The sequence below is a fragment of the Podarcis gaigeae genome, assembly GCF_964106915.1.
Source record: "Podarcis gaigeae genome assembly, chromosome: 7".
In the NCBI taxonomy this organism is placed as follows: Eukaryota; Metazoa; Chordata; class Lepidosauria; order Squamata; family Lacertidae; genus Podarcis; species Podarcis gaigeae.
In genome coordinates, this window is record NC_139683.1 from 591,925 (window position 1) to 609,513 (window position 17,589).

The 17,589-nt window shown below is 54.9% G+C and overlaps 1 protein-coding gene and 1 long non-coding RNA gene across 5 annotated transcripts; one reads left to right on the forward strand and one right to left on the reverse strand.

Moving 5' to 3' along the window:
* The first annotated feature begins 2,921 nt into the window (after positions 1-2,921).
* On the forward strand, positions 2,922-13,246 carry LOC310849174 (sphingomyelin phosphodiesterase 5-like). Of its 4 annotated transcripts, none has more exons than XM_083749233.1 (9): positions 2,922-3,377; positions 5,476-5,606; positions 7,217-8,259; positions 10,203-10,275; positions 11,205-11,345; positions 11,443-11,532; positions 11,696-11,759; positions 12,119-12,269; positions 12,450-13,246. In XM_083749233.1, exons 3-9 carry the CDS (start codon positions 7,324-7,326, stop codon positions 12,546-12,548), a joined length of 1,554 nt encoding a protein of 517 aa, XP_083605359.1. In that variant the 5' UTR covers positions 2,922-3,377; positions 5,476-5,606; positions 7,217-7,323; the 3' UTR covers positions 12,549-13,246. The 4 variants fall into 4 exon arrangements, with proteins under 4 accessions (XP_083605359.1, XP_083605358.1, XP_083605357.1 ...); XM_083749232.1 differs by having other exon boundaries at positions 5,476-5,600; positions 7,195-8,259; XM_083749231.1 differs by lacking the exon at positions 5,476-5,606 and having other exon boundaries at positions 7,195-8,259.
* Positions 13,144-14,661, reverse strand: LOC310849345. Its single transcript, XR_014566881.1, has 2 exons — positions 13,971-14,661; positions 13,144-13,917 (listed from the first exon to the last, which is right to left on the reverse strand). It is a non-coding gene; the product is annotated as an uncharacterized lncRNA (long non-coding RNA).
* Between the last annotated feature and the right edge of the window lie 2,928 nt (positions 14,662-17,589).

Genomic DNA, 17,589 nt, shown 5'->3' on the forward strand with positions numbered 1-17,589 from the left:
TGTTCACTCCCAAAGGCTTTCCACATGTCCAGAGAATGGCTGGAAACATGCTTCCGAGTGAGAGCAGTGTGTGTGCCCTGCACCCCCTTCAGCCAGCCCTCAGGCACAGCGCAGGATGCTGCCCCACCGATGAGGATGAAGAAGTCAAGATTCCATTTGCCAGCCCAGCCATCTAGTCGCAGGGCGCACGCCCCTCTTGCCCTCCTCCCCAGGGTCGGCCTTGCCAACAGGGCTCTTAATGAATTAGTCGGCGGGTACGGAAGCTGATCCAAGGCAACTTGGTGGGGGCCAGAGGAAGGTGCTGGGTGGCCAGAAGGCACACCAGGATTCTGGCATCCACAACCTGACCCTAAAGCATGTTTACCAAGCAAGGTGGATGCCGTACATTCAACATGGAGAGAACTGTGTCACCTCTGTCACAGTAATTGAGGAAGATGTTAAATAATTACCATTCATTAGTAGAGTCAGTCATGAAGGGAAAGAGATTCCAATGCAGGTAACCAAGAGCGCATGTCAGGTGATATTTAGCCTATTAAAAATGAGCCTGGACTTGATAGAAATTGCTTCTGAGATCCTCCTAGCCCTCTGTGGAGCTGTGCCTGGGGGGGTGGGGGGTCAGCAACCCTCCCAGTGCCCACATTGGCAAAGAAGACTGGATTCCCAGAACCACATCCAAGCAGACCCCGCTGGCTCAGCAGAAAAGGGCTCTGGGCCAAATCCTGTTTCATAACTCCCCATTAAATACCAGGTGTGAGATAAACGTGACAAGAACAGGCAGAGTGCCTGAAAATAACCTCAGCTCATATCTCATCAATCTTTTTTGGCAGCAAGTAACTTGGGAGATGAATTCCTCATCCACAAATCAATAAAACCACCTTCTTCTCTTCTGGAAAGGGAGGTTACCTGGCAGAGAAAGGGGCTGGAATTCTTGCCAGAAAAGGGTGAGGGTGAGACTAGGTGCTGGGCCTGATCCACTGTGCAAGTGACACCAAAAAGAATGGGAGTTGTGCAAAAGCATGGAAGGTGGATGCAGAAGTGTTCATGGGACACCTGAAGCCCCCCTGGAGCTCCTGGGGAAGCAGGGGCTTCTTTGCTCTGCGCGCCCACTCTGTCCTGATGCCATTCTCCTCAGAGCTGGAGTGAGGCTCAAGTATCACAGCACCTATGTGCACACTAGGGATGGGACTGGCTGTGGAGTCATCATCTTGCTTTGAGGGAGGGCTGCCTCTTAGCAGCCTGCATGGCCCCTCAGCTGTTGAACCCCACGACCTATCAGTGATGCACAACGATATCATCTCAGAAACACAGGGAGATAAGATCTCCTGAAAGCATTAGCAGCAAGAGGTGCTTGCGCAACATCTGGGCAGATGCAATAAACATCTATATTTATATCGCCACATGTGGGAAAACATGCTGCTCCTGGAACCATCCCAACTTTCAGGTAAGCAGGTGAGGGCCTGCCTCTCCTCCTCAGCCTTGGGGGCAGCATGGCAGACAGCCAAGTCTTTGGTTCTATATGTGTGTGTGTGACTGTGATGCAGCTGGTACTTGCAAGGGCCTATGGAAGGCGGGGGGGGGGGGGCGTTTAGGCCTTTCTGCTTATGCCTTCATAACACCAATAATAATAATAATAATTTATTATTTGTACTCCGCCATCTGATTGGGTTTCCCCAGCCACTCTGGGCGGCTTCCACAAAGACCAAAAATACACTAAGATGTCACACATTAAAACCTTCCCTGAACAGGGCTGCCTTAAGATGTCTTCTAAATGTCAAGTAGTTGTTTATCTCTTTGACATCTGATGGGAGGGAGTTCCACAGGGCGGGCGCCACTACTGAGAAGGCCCTCTGCCTGGTTCCCTGTAGCTTTGCTTCTCGCAATGAGGAAACCACCAGAAGGCCCTCGTCGCTGGACCTCAGTGTCCAGGCAGAATGATGGGGGTGGAGACGCTCCTTCAGATATACTGGACCGAGGCCATTTAGGGCTTTAAAGGCAACACCAACACTTTGAAATGTGCTCGGAAACGTACTGGGAGCCAGTGTAGGTCTTTCAAGACCGGTGTTAAGAGAGCAGATGCATCCTCCCAGTTAACTCAGGATTCACCAGGAATGGGGGAAAGGTGGTGGTAGCTGTAGGTTGAATAAGTCACACGACTGCTGGTTTTCTAACAAAAGTATGTAACTTATAACCTTCTATACCCAAGGATGGGAAGCAGCCAATTTTTAAAAGGGGATGCAGGGTGGATTATGGAAATTACAGGCCAGTTAGCTTAATGTCTGTCCCTGGAAAACTAGTGGAAAGCATGGTTAAAGATAAGATAATCAAACATATAGAAGAACCATTAGCTGGCTGCAGCCACACACAGAACGTGCAACATCTGGAAGGTGTCACCTCATCATGGGAATAATCCTGAGCATCTTCAGCTCCTAATATGAAGCTTCACAAATTTGAAGCACCTTTTTGGCAAACTCTAAAATGCTGCCCACCCCAGAGGCAGAGTCTCACTGGCAACATTTCAGCTCCAGTTTGGTTCTTTGAATTCAGTCTAGAAAATGCTGAAAGGTCCCAAAGACAGTAAGCAAAACATGGCATGTAAGAAATACTTTCCGGGCCTGAATGCTGCATGACCCGGCCGGTGGAGATGTGTGTCAGCTATTCTGCCAGCTACAAACACCAAGCATGGCATCAGGAGTGGAGTGTGGTGGCAAGGAGTTCTGCTAACATACGTTTGATGCTGATTACTTTCTCAGTGCCATGCCAGAAAAGAGGAAGAGGGAAATCTGCTTCCAGGCAAATGTGTTTATGACTGGGATGTGCTCCCTCCTAAATAATCTGCATCTCATTATCTGAAGCTTGGCAGAACACTGTTTGCCTGGAGAGAACGCCCTCTTTCCCTGGAGTGTAAAACCCTCCCCTGCACTCGCCTGCTACTGCACTCTGGCCGCAGCACATGAGCTGCCTTATCACCACTGCCATCATCACCTCCTCACGTGAGACCGTAATTAGACCTTTTACCTCTGGGCAGGCTCCTGCGAATTTGTAGCTCTGCAGCATTTAATCTGCAATCAAACCAGGAAGCTGAAGGAAGTCCGGGTGCAAGACCTGTTAGTCAGCCGCTGGGTCTGAGCTGGATTGCCCAAAGCGCCTGCCCTTCAGGAGCTCTCTGGCGAAGCAGCTGGATCGCAATGAGGCATGACTGAGTGCCTGGCTATTTAGAACACATGACAGGACACCTAGAGTGGCTGCCTAGATCCCAGCTGTGCCTCACTTCCCCACCAGGCCTTCTTCTCTCAGGTGCTCTTGGGGAGGATCTCAGCTGGACACAACCAGCAGCCAGCTGGTTACCCCTGGACCGCTTTGGACAAGCACCCAGAGAGGTGAGTGGTTTGGGTTGGGGCTGTTCCCTTTGCCCTCGCACTGTAGTTGGGCAGAGGAGGTCTGTCCATGCCCAGGAGGGCACGGGGGAAAAGGCTCGTTCCTCCAGCCTCATCTGAACCTCCTTCTGGGCCCCCTTCTGGCTTCAGATCCCTAACGAACTTGCTCTCATAGAATTGTGGAGTTGGAAGGGACTGCCAAGGGTCATCTAGTCCAACCCGCTGAAATGCAGGAATCACAGCTGGGGAGTTCCTGGCAAATGGCCACCCAACCTATGTTTAAAATCCTCCAATGAAGAAGAGTCCACTGCTTCTCAAACATGGCTCGAAACCAGAGGGGTTTGGTCATAGCTTGCAGGTGGAGGTGTTGTGCAATGTGACTCCTCCTCCGTTCAGCCCTTGGCCCTTGCTGGTGCTAGTTTACTCCTAAGCAGCCCCTGCAGCAGGAGGGGCCCAAACGGCTCTCCCTGCACTGGTTCTCTGTGAAGGCCAGGGATGGGGGAGGCTGGCCGCTGGGGCTGCTGGGAGTTAGAGTCCCATAGTCGCATAGTCACTTTGGTGGGACACCTGTCAATGGCCTTGAGCAGTGCTTTTCTCTGGGGGGACGCTTTAAAGAAAAAAAGCACTGGCCTTGAGACATATGTAAAAAGCAGTTTGCAAATAATTATAAACACGCACGCAAGTCTGGCCCACCTCGTGACCTGTGGTAATTCTGTTAATCCTCTAGCAACCACATCCTCTTCCTTGAATACAAAAAGGGTTCGGTGCACTCTGTGTATCTTTATATCTCATCTTCTCTGCTGATAAATAGAACTAATTATTATTCTCTTCCTTTGGACACACTAGGAAAGCCTTTATCTTATATGGTTTGCTGCTTTACCCCAATGGTGCCTTTGCATTTTTACTTCCATGAGCAACATTTTCTTTGGAGCCCTTAGCTGTGATCCCCGCATTGCAGGGGGTTGGACTAGATGGCCTGATGGGTCCCTTCCAGGGATGCCATTCTGTGGTCTTCATCCGCTTCTCTTTCATAGAACTGTAGCATTGGAAGGGATCCTGAGGGTCATCTATTCAAACTCCTGCAATGGTGGCTTCCCTGAATGGGGAGTCTGGTTGGCCATTGAGGAAAACAGGATGTGCTGAACTAGGTGGGTCACCCCCCCCCCCTTGGACTGATCCAGCTGCAACCAGCCTCTTATGAGGAGGCTCTTGGCATGGGAAAAGGATGGCCTGCGCTGCTCACCTGACCTCTCTCCAGCTGAGCCACTGCTGCATCTTGGGATGGAGGGACGAGGATGGCGCAGTGCAAATGTTTCAGGAAGATTGGCTCTGCTGGCACAGTTGCACCTCTCCCCTCCTCCTCTCCATTCCAGAATCCAGCAGCCACTCAGCTGGCAGCCCCACCAATGTGGTATGTCAATGAAAAAGTGCTGCCATTACACCAGCTCATGAATGTGAAAAAAGAGCGGATGTTCTGGCCTCCGCTCACCAGCACAGGCTCAGGTGTGCTTGCTCTCAAAGGCACTCAGCAGGCCTGCCTGTGCCTTGGAATTGTGGTAATTAGGATGATTAGGAGAATTCTAATGACAAGGATGTTGACGTTGTTGTGCTCGTGGCGTCCAAATTGCTTTGCTCACTCAAACCCACAACCTGGTCAAACGGGTCCCTGTTGTTTCTGCGGCGCAGCCCAGAAGGGATCTGAACCCAGGTCCACCAGCATTGCCCACTCTCTTAGGGGTGCCCCACGGGAGGCTGATATGGGGGAGGGGGAGGTTGTGAGGGCTCCTGAGGAGCAGGGGAGTCCCAGGGCAGGTTTGCTGCGCAGCCTCCAAGTAGCGGCCTTAGATCCAGGCTCTTGGTCCCTCTAGCTCAGCGCTGTCCACTTTTCTCTTTTCATTTACTGCATTTCTGTGCCACCTCTTTCTCCCAGGTGGCACACGTGGTTCTCTCCCCCCCCCCCCGTTAATCCCCCACAACAACCCTGTCAGGAAGGTTAGGCTGGGAGCAGCGTTGGACTTTGGGCTCTCAAATTTCAGCAGCGTCATTCGTGATGCCATCATCTGATGCCCCTCCACCTCTTGCCTTCCATTCTGCCCCTGAGGCTCTGTGCCCTCTGCAGCCGAAGCGACACACACTCCCCTAAATCTGCCTCTGCTGAGAGGTGGTGACTGGCCCACGCTCACCCTGGGAGCCTCATGGCCGAGTGGGGACTAGAACTGCAGCAAGGTAAAGGTTAATGATAGTAATAATCCTCTTCAACCAGGCCTTGGAAGTATTCCCCTTCAGTTTAAGGACTTTTAACTGTTATATTGTTAATAGAATAAATAGAATATAATTAATACAATGAAACAATAGGAGGGGCGGTGGGTGCAAAGGGGTGTCCAGTAGAAGTGGGGTAGATGGGGGGCGTGGCAGTGGTCCCTGGAGAGGGGAAACGCCCTCTCCTGAAAAAAGACGTTTAGGCTGCTTTGTTGAAAGAGCAGAGGGGGGTTATAGGAACTGGCCCGATGTGGGGCAAGTGGGGTGGCGGCAGGCCCTTTGCCCATGGGCCGGGGAAGGGGCCTTGGGGGCCGGGGCCCCTCCCTTCCCTGCCGCGCTCCTCCGTTCTCTCTCCCGCCCGCGGCAACGGGAAGGAGGCGGGCGGGCGCCTCCGCCCGGGGTGGCGCCCGCGGAGCCCAGGCGCCCGAGGCGGTGAGCTCCGTGGGGATTTCCCTGGGGGCTCCTCTTCCCCGCCTGGATCAAGGGGCTGTCGGGGCGGCGGGCACAGGGTCCCCCTTCCTTTCCTCTCTGCCCGCCCTCGTCGTGCGGCGGCGGTCGCGCGCCCTGCGGGTGCCAACTGCTGGGCTCGCCCTCAACCGCCACGAAGTGCCCGGGCTGCTTGCGCTGCGCGCCCTGCATCGTGCAAGGTTGGACGGGGCGAGCCGGAGCGTCTCTTCCAAGCCCCGCAGGGAGGAGCGAGCTAACCATTAACTCGCCCGCCAGGTGCGAGGGCGCGCCAGCCAGCGCCGCCCCCGGTCGCCGGGCAAGCAGGGAGGCCGAGGCGGGTCCTGGAGGGGGCGGGCGGCTGGCCGGAGTCCTCACCTGCCGGGGCGAGAGGCGAGGCGCGCCCAGAGGGAGGCGGCCGGGCGCGCTGACTCCTCCGCTTCTAGACGCGCGAGGTGGCTGGGAGGAGAGGCGGGTGAGGCATCTGCGAGAAGGAGCAGGGAGACCCGCTTTCCAGGGAGGGGGCAGCTATCCCGTCTGCCCGAGCTGGGGGTGAGTGTGGAGGCTGTACAGCAGCAGCACCTTCAGCCCAGCCTCCCCCCCCCCCACGGGGGCAGCTTTTCGCCCTGGGACGCCCCCTCTTTGCATCTGCTTCAAAGAGCATTTATTTAGCCCCAGAAACTGGAGAGCCTTCTCTGCAAGGCGCACCTGCAGAGCGACCCCTGGAAGGAGATCAGGCCCTTGGGGCTTGACGTGCTCTTCGCCCTTCCGGCATTTTATCTATTCTGATATTTCCCCCTCAATGTTCCTTGTGTTCCAACTGCCAAAAAAGAGCTGAAGTTGAGAAGGCGTTTTTCAAATGTAGGGTTGAAAAAACGGTGGCCGAGCGCGAACAGGAGGGCCAGTTTGGTTTCCTCACTCCAGCACCTCCTCCAATTCTGCCCTGCTCAAAGTCCTAGTTGGATCCTCTCCCCTCAAAAAACTACTCCATCCTCACTCTGCTCCCTTTAGAGTTCAGGAAGGAGGCAGAATCTAACTGCCAGACCACATCACTGAGCCCAAGACCCCCCTCCTTTAGCCAGAGTAGCCTCTCACTTTTACCACTTCTCTTCCACAGGATCCGGCCCCCCAGAGCCAAGAGGCCTGGTGACCCAGAGGCCAGCCACCCAGGATCCATTTGGGGCCCGGAGCAGCCCCCCTCAGAAGGCCCTGTTGCTGCTGCTGCTGCTGCTGCTGCCGCCCTAGGATGGGTCTGCGAGAGTCGCCCTACTCCAACTGTGTCCTGGGGGCCATGGACTCTGTGCTGCGGCACATCCTCTTCCCCAGCTATTGGCTGGTGAACCAGCTGCTGGCCTTGCAGCAGACCACCCAGGAAAAGCAAGAACACCAGCACGGGCTGCCCTATGCCCTGGAGGCGGCGGGCAAGGGGATCGTCTTGGTGCCCCTGCTGCTCCTCTCTGCCCCTTTCTCGCTGCTGGCCTTCCTGCTGTGGCTGCCCCTGCAGGCCGCCCGCCGCCCCTTTGCCTACCAACACACGCCGAACCAGGCCCCGCCAGACCCCTGGGTGCTCCCCGGCCCGGCAAAGACCTTCAGTGTGGTCAGCGGCAACCTCTGCCTGCTTCCCGTTGGCTTGGCCAAGTTCAGCAACCTGTCACGGACGCAGTGGCGTGCCAAGCACATCGGCCATGCGCTGGCGCGGGCGGCCTGTGGCTCCCCACCGTCTCACGAGCCAGGCCCCCGGGGGGACTTCCAAATTGGCTTCAGCCCCTCGGGCGTGAGGAAGTATGGGTCCATGGAGGCCAGCCCCCCACGGTCCAGCCAGGGCTCCCCTCAGCTCAGCGGGGATGTGATACTTGAGGTGCCCCTCGAAGAGGAAGGAGCAGCTGCCGGGTCGCCCGGGGAGATCACAACCCACTTCCCCCCCTACGCGGACGTTGTGTGCCTGCAGGAGGTCTTTGACCGGCAGGCCTCGGGGCAGGTGCGCCATTTCCTCGCCCCCTGCTATGAGCACATCATCTACGACGTTGGCACCCTCGGGGTGGTGGGCTGCTCAGCCTTGAAGCTCCTGAACAGCGGGCTCTTCCTGGCCAGCCGCTACCCAGTCCTGGCCGTGCAGTACCACTGCTACCCCAACGGCACTGGCGAGGACGCCTTCAGCGCCAAAGGGCTGCTCTGTGTGCAGGTGAGAGGCGGGGGGGGGGAGGCTCCTTGGCTTGCTTGCTTGTTTATTTACAACAATATTTCCATACCGCTATGTCATAGAAATATATCATAAACATAAAAACAAGTTGAAAGCAAAAGAATTAAAAACAAACACCAGCAGACCATTGTGGGGGATGTTCTCTCAACTGCCTACACAGGCCTGGCGGAATAGAAAATTTTTCGGCAGGTATTTAAAAGTTGAAACATAAGGTGCCTGCTGAATCTCTAGTGGCAGGGAGTTCCACAGGACTGGGCCCATGACACTAAAGGCTCCGTATCTTCTTGTCAAACAACAACTCCCCCAATGACGCTGCAGATGATCTCAGTAACCAAGCTGGGATATGAGGGTTCAGACAGGACCCTAGTTGTTCAGGGATTTGTAAATTAATACAATAAGCTTGATTTCTGGGGTTGGACTAGATGACCCTTGGGGGTGCTTTCCCACTCTACACTAGACAGACCTACATTTGGCTTCTGAAAAGGCAGTCCCCCATGTTGCTCTCTTGTGGGGTGTTTCTGTGACCAAAGCAGGGAAGCCCTCCGCCTGCCTGCCTGCCTCTTCTCCCCTCTCTCCTAAAACAGGACTCCTGCTTCTCGTTTATGGGACCCACAACTAATGCTGAACCTTAGCAATGCCCCCCTCAAAGTCTCTGGCACAGAAGGAAATGACATGGGAGGGGCCATTTCACTTCCGGAGGGCTGAACTGGGTGCTGAAGGGCTGCTGCTGCTGCGCCTGCTGCCCCCAGGCAGTTCTGGGAGGACCAGGCAGCATTGAGGGTGCTGTTGCATTGGCAGGAGTCTTTGCTAAGGAAGGTTGGCAGTGCTGTGCCCTTGCTGCTGCTCCTGTACTTCCCGTGCCAGCAGGGACATGGCTGAATTAGGTGCAGCCACCTCCAAAGAGAGCTTGTCACTTGGCTGCCATTTTCTGATCAGCATGGGAACCCAGAACCGGGAGGGGGGGGCGAGGGAGCAAAGAGATTGCCTGGGGAGCAGCCGTCCTTCCCACGCTCCCTTGGATCCGCTGCAGGGCTTCTCTCTGTGCATTTAAAGCACATGGCTTCCCGCAGAGAATTCCGGGACCTGGTTTACCCCCTCAGAGAGCTACAGTTCTCAGCACCCTTAACAGATTACGCTTCAAACATAGGTTGTGCGTGCAGCGAGTCCTTGAGCGGGGGTAGGGGTGCTTTCTCTTGCAGCTGGGCAACCACAAGGAAGTCTCCTGATTTCATGGCAACCCTCCTCCCTGCCTGGAAGTGGATCTCTGGGCTCAGCAGGTGCCCTTGGCAGGCGCAGAGCCAGCACCGCTGGGCCCCAGCAGCAGATTGGGTCTCCTAGCCGAGCACCAAGAACTGGTCTCATCCCACACCCCGCCTCACACCCTAAAGACCCATTCCAGGAAAAATATTATCCACTGGTCGGAGGATTTCCTAGCCCTGCCCTCCACATGCCTCCCTGCCCGAAATCAAAATCACTCTTGTTTGTCCAAGATTTGCACTTTCTCCAGCCCTTGGCAAACATTAACTGGAAGACCAAGCTCAACCTGATCAGAAAGTTGCTCCAGTGTGCGAGTGCGAGTGTGCGGGTGCACGCTTGCAGGTGTGGAAGCTGCAAAAGGAAAAGTGGTTCTGTTTCCTGCCTTTGGGGTGTGTTTGGGGTTCCCTTACAGCAGCCCCAGAGTTGGCAAAAGGCGCATTTGAGTGAGGGTCCTCAGAAGCAAGGCAGGGGGCGGGGGACGATGACAACTGCCTGTGCCTTCTGCAGATTCTGCCCTCATTTAGAGGCAGGAGTGGTTTTCCTGTAAGGGGGTCTCCTGGGGGCTGGAGAATGGACCAAGATGGTCTCGGGGCTGCTTGCTGGAGTGCCTCCCCTTAGAAGGCTTCCCTCGGTGATGCTTGACCTGCCATGTTTCCTGTGTGTCTCAGGTGCAACTGGGAGCTTCCCAAGGGCAAAGGATTGTGGGGTACCTGAACTGCACCCACATGCACGCTCCAGAAGGTAAGTGAAGGATGGGGAGAGGGTGTCTTCTTCTCCCTCTCTCACATGACACTAGATATAACATACCTTGTGGACATCCAGCGAAGCTGCATGTTGGAAGACAATTTGAGCATCTCACACTGATCCTGCTCCGGCTGCACTGGCTACCCATGAGTTTCCGGGCCCAATTCAAAGTGCTGGTTTTGACCTATAAAGCCTTAAACAGCTCAGGACCGCAATACCTCAAGGACCGCCTCTTCCCATATGAACCTACCCAGACCTTGAGATCATCTTCTGAGGCCCTCCTTTGTGTGCCCCCTCCTCGAGAGGTGCGGAGGGCGGCAACACAGAAACAGGGCCTTCTCTGCAGTGGCTCCCCGTCTGTGGAATGCTCTCCCCAGGGAAGTTTTCCTAGCACCTTCCTTATATATCTTTAGGCGCCTGGCAAAAACGTTCCTCTTTAACCAGGCTTTTGGTTGATTTGATTGACATCCTATGCCCTTTTAAAATGTGTTGGGGGTTATTGGGTGGTGGTTGTTTTTATTTTGATTATGTACTTTTTGAATTTTATATTCTGGTTTTATCCTGTGAACTGCCCTGAGACCTGCGGGTGTAGGGCGGTATATAAATTAAATTTATAATTATAATAATTCAGGATGGATAAAAGAAAGTCCTCCTTCATGCAGAGCAGAGTTCAGCAGCTATGGCACTCGCTTCCCCAGGAAGCAGCAAGAGCCACCAACTTGGACCATAGGCCTGACCCAGCAGGGTCTTGTGTGCTTGCCCCACCCTGTCTCTCCCCTGGCCGCCTCCTCCTCCTGCCCTCTTGCTCTGCTCTCTCCACATCCGGCAGGAGAGGGAGGCTCCCTCAGGCCTCTCCGCCTCCCCCCCCCCCCCCCGCTTGCTGTGCCCTCTTTCTTGGGCTGACGCCTCCTCCCACTTTCTCCCAGCTGACAGCCAGGTCCGCTTTGACCAGCTGACTCTGGGTCTGTTTTGGGCCCAGCAATTCCAGGATGCAAATGCTCAGCCCGGGGACATTGTGGCCTTCGACATCTACTGTGGGGACCTCAACTTTGACAACTGCTCAACAGGTACGCAGGTGGGGTTCCTGGAGGGGGCTGGCAAGGGGTGTGTGTCTGAGGACTCCCCCTCACCTGCCGTCCTCCCTCCCTGCTCCTTTCTCCACAGGGGATGCGTTGGAGCAAGTGCATGAGATCTTCAACGTCTACACAGATCCGTGCCGCATCGGACCCCGGAAGGACAAGCCTTGGGTTATCGGTGGGTCTCTGCCCCCCCCCACAGCATGCCTGCCCCCCCTTGGCCTTGCTTCTGCTTCCTGACCTTCCTGCACTCTGCCCTGTGGCGCAAGGATGAACAGGTGGGGGAAGAGTGCCAAAGTGCCACACCTTGAACTGACAACTGTCCTTCCCCCCCCCCCCAGGCACGCTGATGAATTACCTGAAGATCTATAGCAAGGCTGTGTCGACCCCAAAGCGCATGCAGAGGTGAGGGGCTGAACTGGGGTGGGGGGATCCTTCCATGCCAGGATTGCTGGACTTGGCAGAGCCGGGGGTGGCGGCTGCTTTCTTCCTTTGCTGGGGTGTGGGCAGTGGCAAAATTGACAGGATAAAATTTGGGTTTTGCGGGGGGGGGGGACTTTGCACATGGTCTTTTCCATGTTGAGCTGGGAGCAGTGGGGGGGGGGAGCCCTCCTCTGAAGAAGAGCAAGGTGCTGGGTGGGCTTTTCTGGGGCCGTTTGCAGTGGACCATCAGCATGAGGTACCCAATGCGGGACCCCACAGGAGGGGCTGCCCTGAGACCCACAGCCCCTTCCTGCTGGACACGTCTTTCCGTTGCCTCTCAGAACCCTCACAGAGCCCAAGGGGCGGCGGAAGTACCTGGCCGGCCCCATTACGGAGGACGGGATCCCCGACCCCTCGGTGACCTCGAGCGCGGGGCGGCGCATTGACTACATCCTTTACCGGGAACACCTCAACCCCCTGGAGCTGAAAACGGTGAGTTGGGGGGTGCCAGGCAGAGGCTGCAAGTGCGCAGTGCCCTGCGGGGGCCTTAAATGCTCTCTTGCTCATGAACTGAGGAGGTGGGTGTTGCAGGGGTGCCCAAGGGGCTCCCACCTCTGCTCGCTCTCCTCCCTGCCCTCATGGTCCCTCTCCGCCCCCCTCCCTTGCTTTCAGGCTGTGGAGAAGTTCTTCTTCATCACTCGCCTGGCCACCTTCTCAGACCACCTGCCGGTGGGCCTGCAGCTTCGCCTGACAACACAGCCGGAAGTGTGACCCCTTCCCATGCCAAGCCAGGGAGGCGCCTGTGAGCCAGAAGACACACACCCTCCTCACAGCTCAGCAGCAGCAGCAGCAGGATCAGGCCCTGGGCCCAGCTTGAGTGGCGAGGAGGAGCTGTGCTTCTGTACGGGGCGGGGTTTCCTGGGGCAGAGGAGGCCTCAGGCCAAGCTGGAGGTGTGGGAAGGGGCTGCCCTGGCAGGCCGCTTTGTGGGCGAGGCTACTCCCTCCACCTGCCCAGGGCCAAAGGGCAGGCCTGCAACAGCCATCACCCCCACACCCCCAGCACTTGCAAGCTATCGAGGGTTTAGCAAACTGAGGCTTAAAAACAAATGTCCTGCGTGGCGTGATTGTGACTCGTCCCTCTAAGGCCCTGTGGGGTGTGGAATTGGAGGGGTGACCCTCATTTGTCAACTCAAGGTGCCCCCCCAAGCGTGAGGGATGGTGCCTGGGGGGTGGCAGCACCACTTAGCTTGGCGGAAATAGGGGGGCACGGCTGGCGTGGCCTACCCTCTGGGACTGGCATGATGGCCATCGCCGGCTTCAGGGCTGAAGTTTCCCCACCCCAAATGCTTGTGTTTTCACCCAACAGTTTGTGAAATGCAGAAGGACCTCTTAGCCCCTCTGTGCCGAAGGTGAGTGCCTACCTGCTCACCTTCATACCTTTCAATAAACTTCTGCTCGTTTTTGTGCAAGACCTTTGGAGTGGCACCTGGCCAGAGTCCCAGCAGCTCGCCTTCTTGAGATCCGTGGAGCCCTGAGGCTGGGCTGCACTCACTGCTGTCCCAAATAAGCGCAGTTCCCTTTGACGTCCGCTCTGAGCACTGCAGGTTTAACTGTTTGTAAAAAAGCAGATTAAGACAGCTTCTGCTGAGATTGTTCTGACTGCTGCCAAGAGGCTGGCCTGCCCTGCCTTCCCGTCTTGAGCAGAGCTGCCCCGGAGGCTGCACATGGTCATGTGGAAGGAGACTTGTGCGTCTCATGGCGCAAGCAGGGCAGGAGACCCTTGGCTGGAGGCTCCTCTGCCTTCTCTGCCAAGGATTCCTGCATTGCAGGGGGCTAGACGGAGTATCCTTCCGCTCTACACTGCTATCATTCTTAGGAGGAAGCGGTCTGTCTACTTCCTGACAAGCCTGGCCCTTTGGTCTTGCTGAGGGAGGGGAGCCAGCTTCCAGTTTCTGGGAGGTCCATTTTGGGCACAGGGTACCATTGAGCCCCTCGTCCCACCTCCTCCCACTTTCTTCCTCAAAACCACCCTCTTCCTCCTCCACGCTGGGCCCTGTCCCTTCCCCTCTGCTTCTTTACTTTCTCGAATATTTCTATCCTTTCTCCCCCCACCCCTTTTTCACTCGCTGTCTGGCCTTGCCTTCCTGCCTCCGCCATGTCTGCCTGGCATCACCTTCTCTGCCACTTTGATACTCCTCTCTGTGCCTCTTGCCCCACTCCTGATGCCAACTTGCCCAAAATCAAAATGAACCAGGATTTCTGGAGAAGGTCCAACACCTGCAGCAGAGGCCTCCCTAGGAGTTGGGTATGGTGTCCCTCGCCAGGAGTGCAGGTGGGGGGAGGAAGGGATGCAGAAACCCCACTGCTGCTTGGCACCTCTGGGCTGCCGGCTCCTGGAAGGCAGACTGGGGAGGGAGAGCTGGGGGGGTGCAGCATTTTGCCCTCTCACAAGCATCTCTCAGGAGATGTGTATGCATCGTGGGACTGAGCACACAACATTTGGGGACGTCCTCCTCAGACCTTTCAGGTTTCCCCCATGGAATCATTGCAGAGAGAAAAACTTGCCTGGGTAGGTTTTCCTTTGGCTCAAACTCCTGGTGTGAAACTGTCTTGGTTGGTGGTCTGCTTCCTTTCATATAAGAGCTCCGATAACATCCTGAGGAATCTTCTGCAAAAAGGATGGCTGGAGGGCTTTGTTCTGAGCAGACAGGTGCGGGGTTGCAGTGTGAGTTACCTGCCAAACAGGTAGTTGCTGAATCCCAGGAGCAGGGCATCACCAACAGACTAGAGTAGGTACAAAAGAGAGAAAAGTTGCACGAAGCACTTGTAAGCAAAAGGGAAAGGGGATAAAAAGGATGAACAAATAGCAGCCATGACAGTGCTGATATCAACCGTTTTCAGGACCCCCAGGTACATTTGCAAACCAGAGCAAAATGTGGACACCCCCTGCCAGGTGGTCACTGATCTCAGGCTGGGCAGAGTTCTGAGTGGCTTCAGCAAGAAACCTTCCGAGCCTGAGCCTTGTGTGGCAGAGGCAGCTGCTGCATCCTAACTAACTCCCAGCCCAGGCTGTCAGGGGCGGCTATGAGAAGCAGTTCCCACAGCGACGGAGCAGCAGAGCCTCAGGTCTCTGCTCTGGAATTCCCCAGGAAAGACAGCCCAGTCACAGCTGACAAACTTCATGCACCCTTTGAAGTGCCAGGAGGACAGAAATCCTGTTTGCCATCAATCGGTGTTTGCAGAAGGCGACCAATCTCCTGTGACAACAGAGGAAACCTGGGGATTTTTAACTTTCTCTGGGTTGACTCTTCTTATTCGCTTAGAACTGAGAAGCCCCTGCCCAGGGTCTTGTGTTTCTGGTCATCTTATGAATACTGCAGGATTAATTATATTCCAATTATTTCATCACTAAATAATTAAATAACAGTTTAGTCACTGAATAATTAAGACAACGAACCTAATACAGAGTGGGCCCTTCCATTGGGCGATGTTTGAATAAACTCAGATTCTCACACACTGAAGAAACATATTTCCCTAATGAAAAGGGTTTTGTAGTTTTCAAAGCCTTGCCATTTTACAATTTAATTTTTAAAGGCCACTGAGCCGTTTTCAGTCTGCATCAGTGCTGTGATTACACTCCTATGCACCCAGTCAAAAGATCGGCCTTCCTTCTGAGTAGACTTGAAAGGATTTGCTTATTAAATTGAGTTGCGGTTTAATTAAATTAAATTAAATTAAATTTAGTTGAGGTGTCCCAAAGGGCCTTGCCTCGTCCTGCAGGGGAGCCTGGCAAGGGGATCCGCAGGCATCTTGCCCTGTCTGGGCTGTTGGCCGGGACCAACCAGGAGCCCCTAGTGCCAAACTTGGATGGGAAGCTGGCCCCCCAATCTCTGGCTGAGCCACCATGTCCAAGGCAGAGAGAACAGGGCCACCCACTCCACTTGGCAAGATGAGGACTGTGGACTGTCAGGAGGAGGCGTCTTGTTCCGGAAGCTTCCTCTTCCATGCCTTTCCCTTTCTCCTAATAATAATAATAATTATAGTAATAATTTATTATTTATACCCCACCCATCTAGCTGGGTTTCCCCAGCCACTCTGGGCGGCTTCCAACAAAACACTAAAATACAATAACCTATTAAACATTAAAAGTTTCCCTAACCAGGGCTGCCTTCAGATGTCTTCTAAAAGTTTGGTAGTTGCTGTTCTCTTTGACATCTAGTGGGAGGGCATTCCACAGGGCGGGTGCCACCACCAAGAAGGCCCTCTGCCTGGTTCCCTGTAACTTGGCTTCTCACAGTGAGGGAACCACCAGAAGACCCTCGGAGCTGGACCTCCATGTCCGGGCAGAACGATGGGGGTGGAGACGCTCCTTCAGATACCCTAGGCTTGCGGATAGCAGCCTGTTCTGGGGGCTGGGATCGGGGGAAGCTTTTTTTCCTTTATTTCCCCCCAGGGCCAGTGTGCCCTATAGGGCGAAAAATACGGTATACTGGACCGAGGCTATTTAGGGCTTTAAAGGTCAGCACCAACACTTTGAATTGTGCTCGGAAACGAACTGGGAGCCAGTGTAGGTCTTTCAAGACCGGTTTTATGTGGTCTCGGCAGCCGCTCCCAGTCACCAGTCTAGCTGCCACATTTTTATCAACTGCTGCCTCTCTCCTATCACTTCCATCCCTCCTCCTCCTCATGCACAGCCAGTCCTGCTCCAGGTTTGCAGCCAGGGAGCTGGGTCTTCAGGGTGGGCAGGAGGACTGTTAACGGAGAAATCTGAGGGCTCCCTTGGACAAAAAACAAGGACACCAGCCAGGAATCCCAGAGCGAAACAGCAGCCAGTTGGCTTGGTCTTGATTGAAGACTGTCGCGATGAGACTCCCACCTGCCTCAAGGTGGAACAAGATGGAAGCCCCAAACAAAAGAGCCCCCAGACTTTTATTAGCTGCTAATCCCCATGTTACACCCCCCAAACTACATCACTAATACATCATGGTTACATCATGAAAGGGGAGGTCTGGTGGCAGTAATCTGAGCATCCTGGACCCTGCCCCATGGTTCCCCTTGCCCTCCACCAAACACCCATCAAGTGTAACAAAAAAGATATTTATATTTCTCTGTTTCCCAGCCAAGTTAATCCCACCCTTTTGCCTTCATCTGGGTTTGTTTGTTATTTCTGGCATGGCTACCTGTCTGGCCCTCAGGTCTCAGGAGGCCAGGGATTATCCCTCAGGCAGAGGGGCTGCTGAGTAGCTGAGCTCACATGTCTATAGGAATTTCTGAAGTTTTCCCAGTGAGCCAGAACATAGAGACATTGATCATTTGGTATCGTGCAGCAGAGGCCCTTTGAATAGATAGGAAGAAACTGTGATAAAGTGTTTTGTGGGGACAAATCACAAAAGTTACAAAAGTGATTGTGCTGATTTTGGTAGTGGGCTGCATGTGCATGAGGGGCAACCTCCCCTCCCAACCAATACATAAATTCCTGCAACAGGACCAACCCCAGACACGGTGATTCCCTCCCAGGAGCACCTTCCTGACAATATCCGCCCTCCCTTCCCCACAAGTGGATGGGGTTTGCGGCATAGCAGGGCTCACCTGGGCGGGTGCCACCCACCTGCTTGAGCTGGCCTTTGACCTGCCCTCGGCCAGGGAGGACAATGGACGGCCGGCCGGGGTGGGCCCAAGGCCAATAGAAAAGAGGCTGACTCCTGTTGTCCAAGCCTCTTTTGCTGTTCTTCCTTCCAGGATCACCTTCTTGACAAAGGTGCCATCCTTAGTCTAGGGCTAAAACTGAGCTGATCCCGCAGAGCCACTGCTG

What these genes read in the sequence shown, in the direction of transcription:
- LOC310849174 (XM_083749233.1), top strand. Translation starts at nt 7,324, where the DNA reads ATGGGTCTGCGAGAGTCGCCCTACTCCAACTGTGTCCTGGGGGCCATG. An exon ending in AAGGGCTGCTCTGTGTGCAG is followed by an intron (nt 8,260 to 10,202) that starts GTGAGAGGCGGG and finishes TGTGTGTCTCAG; the next exon opens with GTGCAACTGGGAGCTTCCCA. An exon ending in CCACATGCACGCTCCAGAAG is followed by an intron (nt 10,276 to 11,204) that starts GTAAGTGAAGGA and finishes ACTTTCTCCCAG; the next exon opens with CTGACAGCCAGGTCCGCTTT.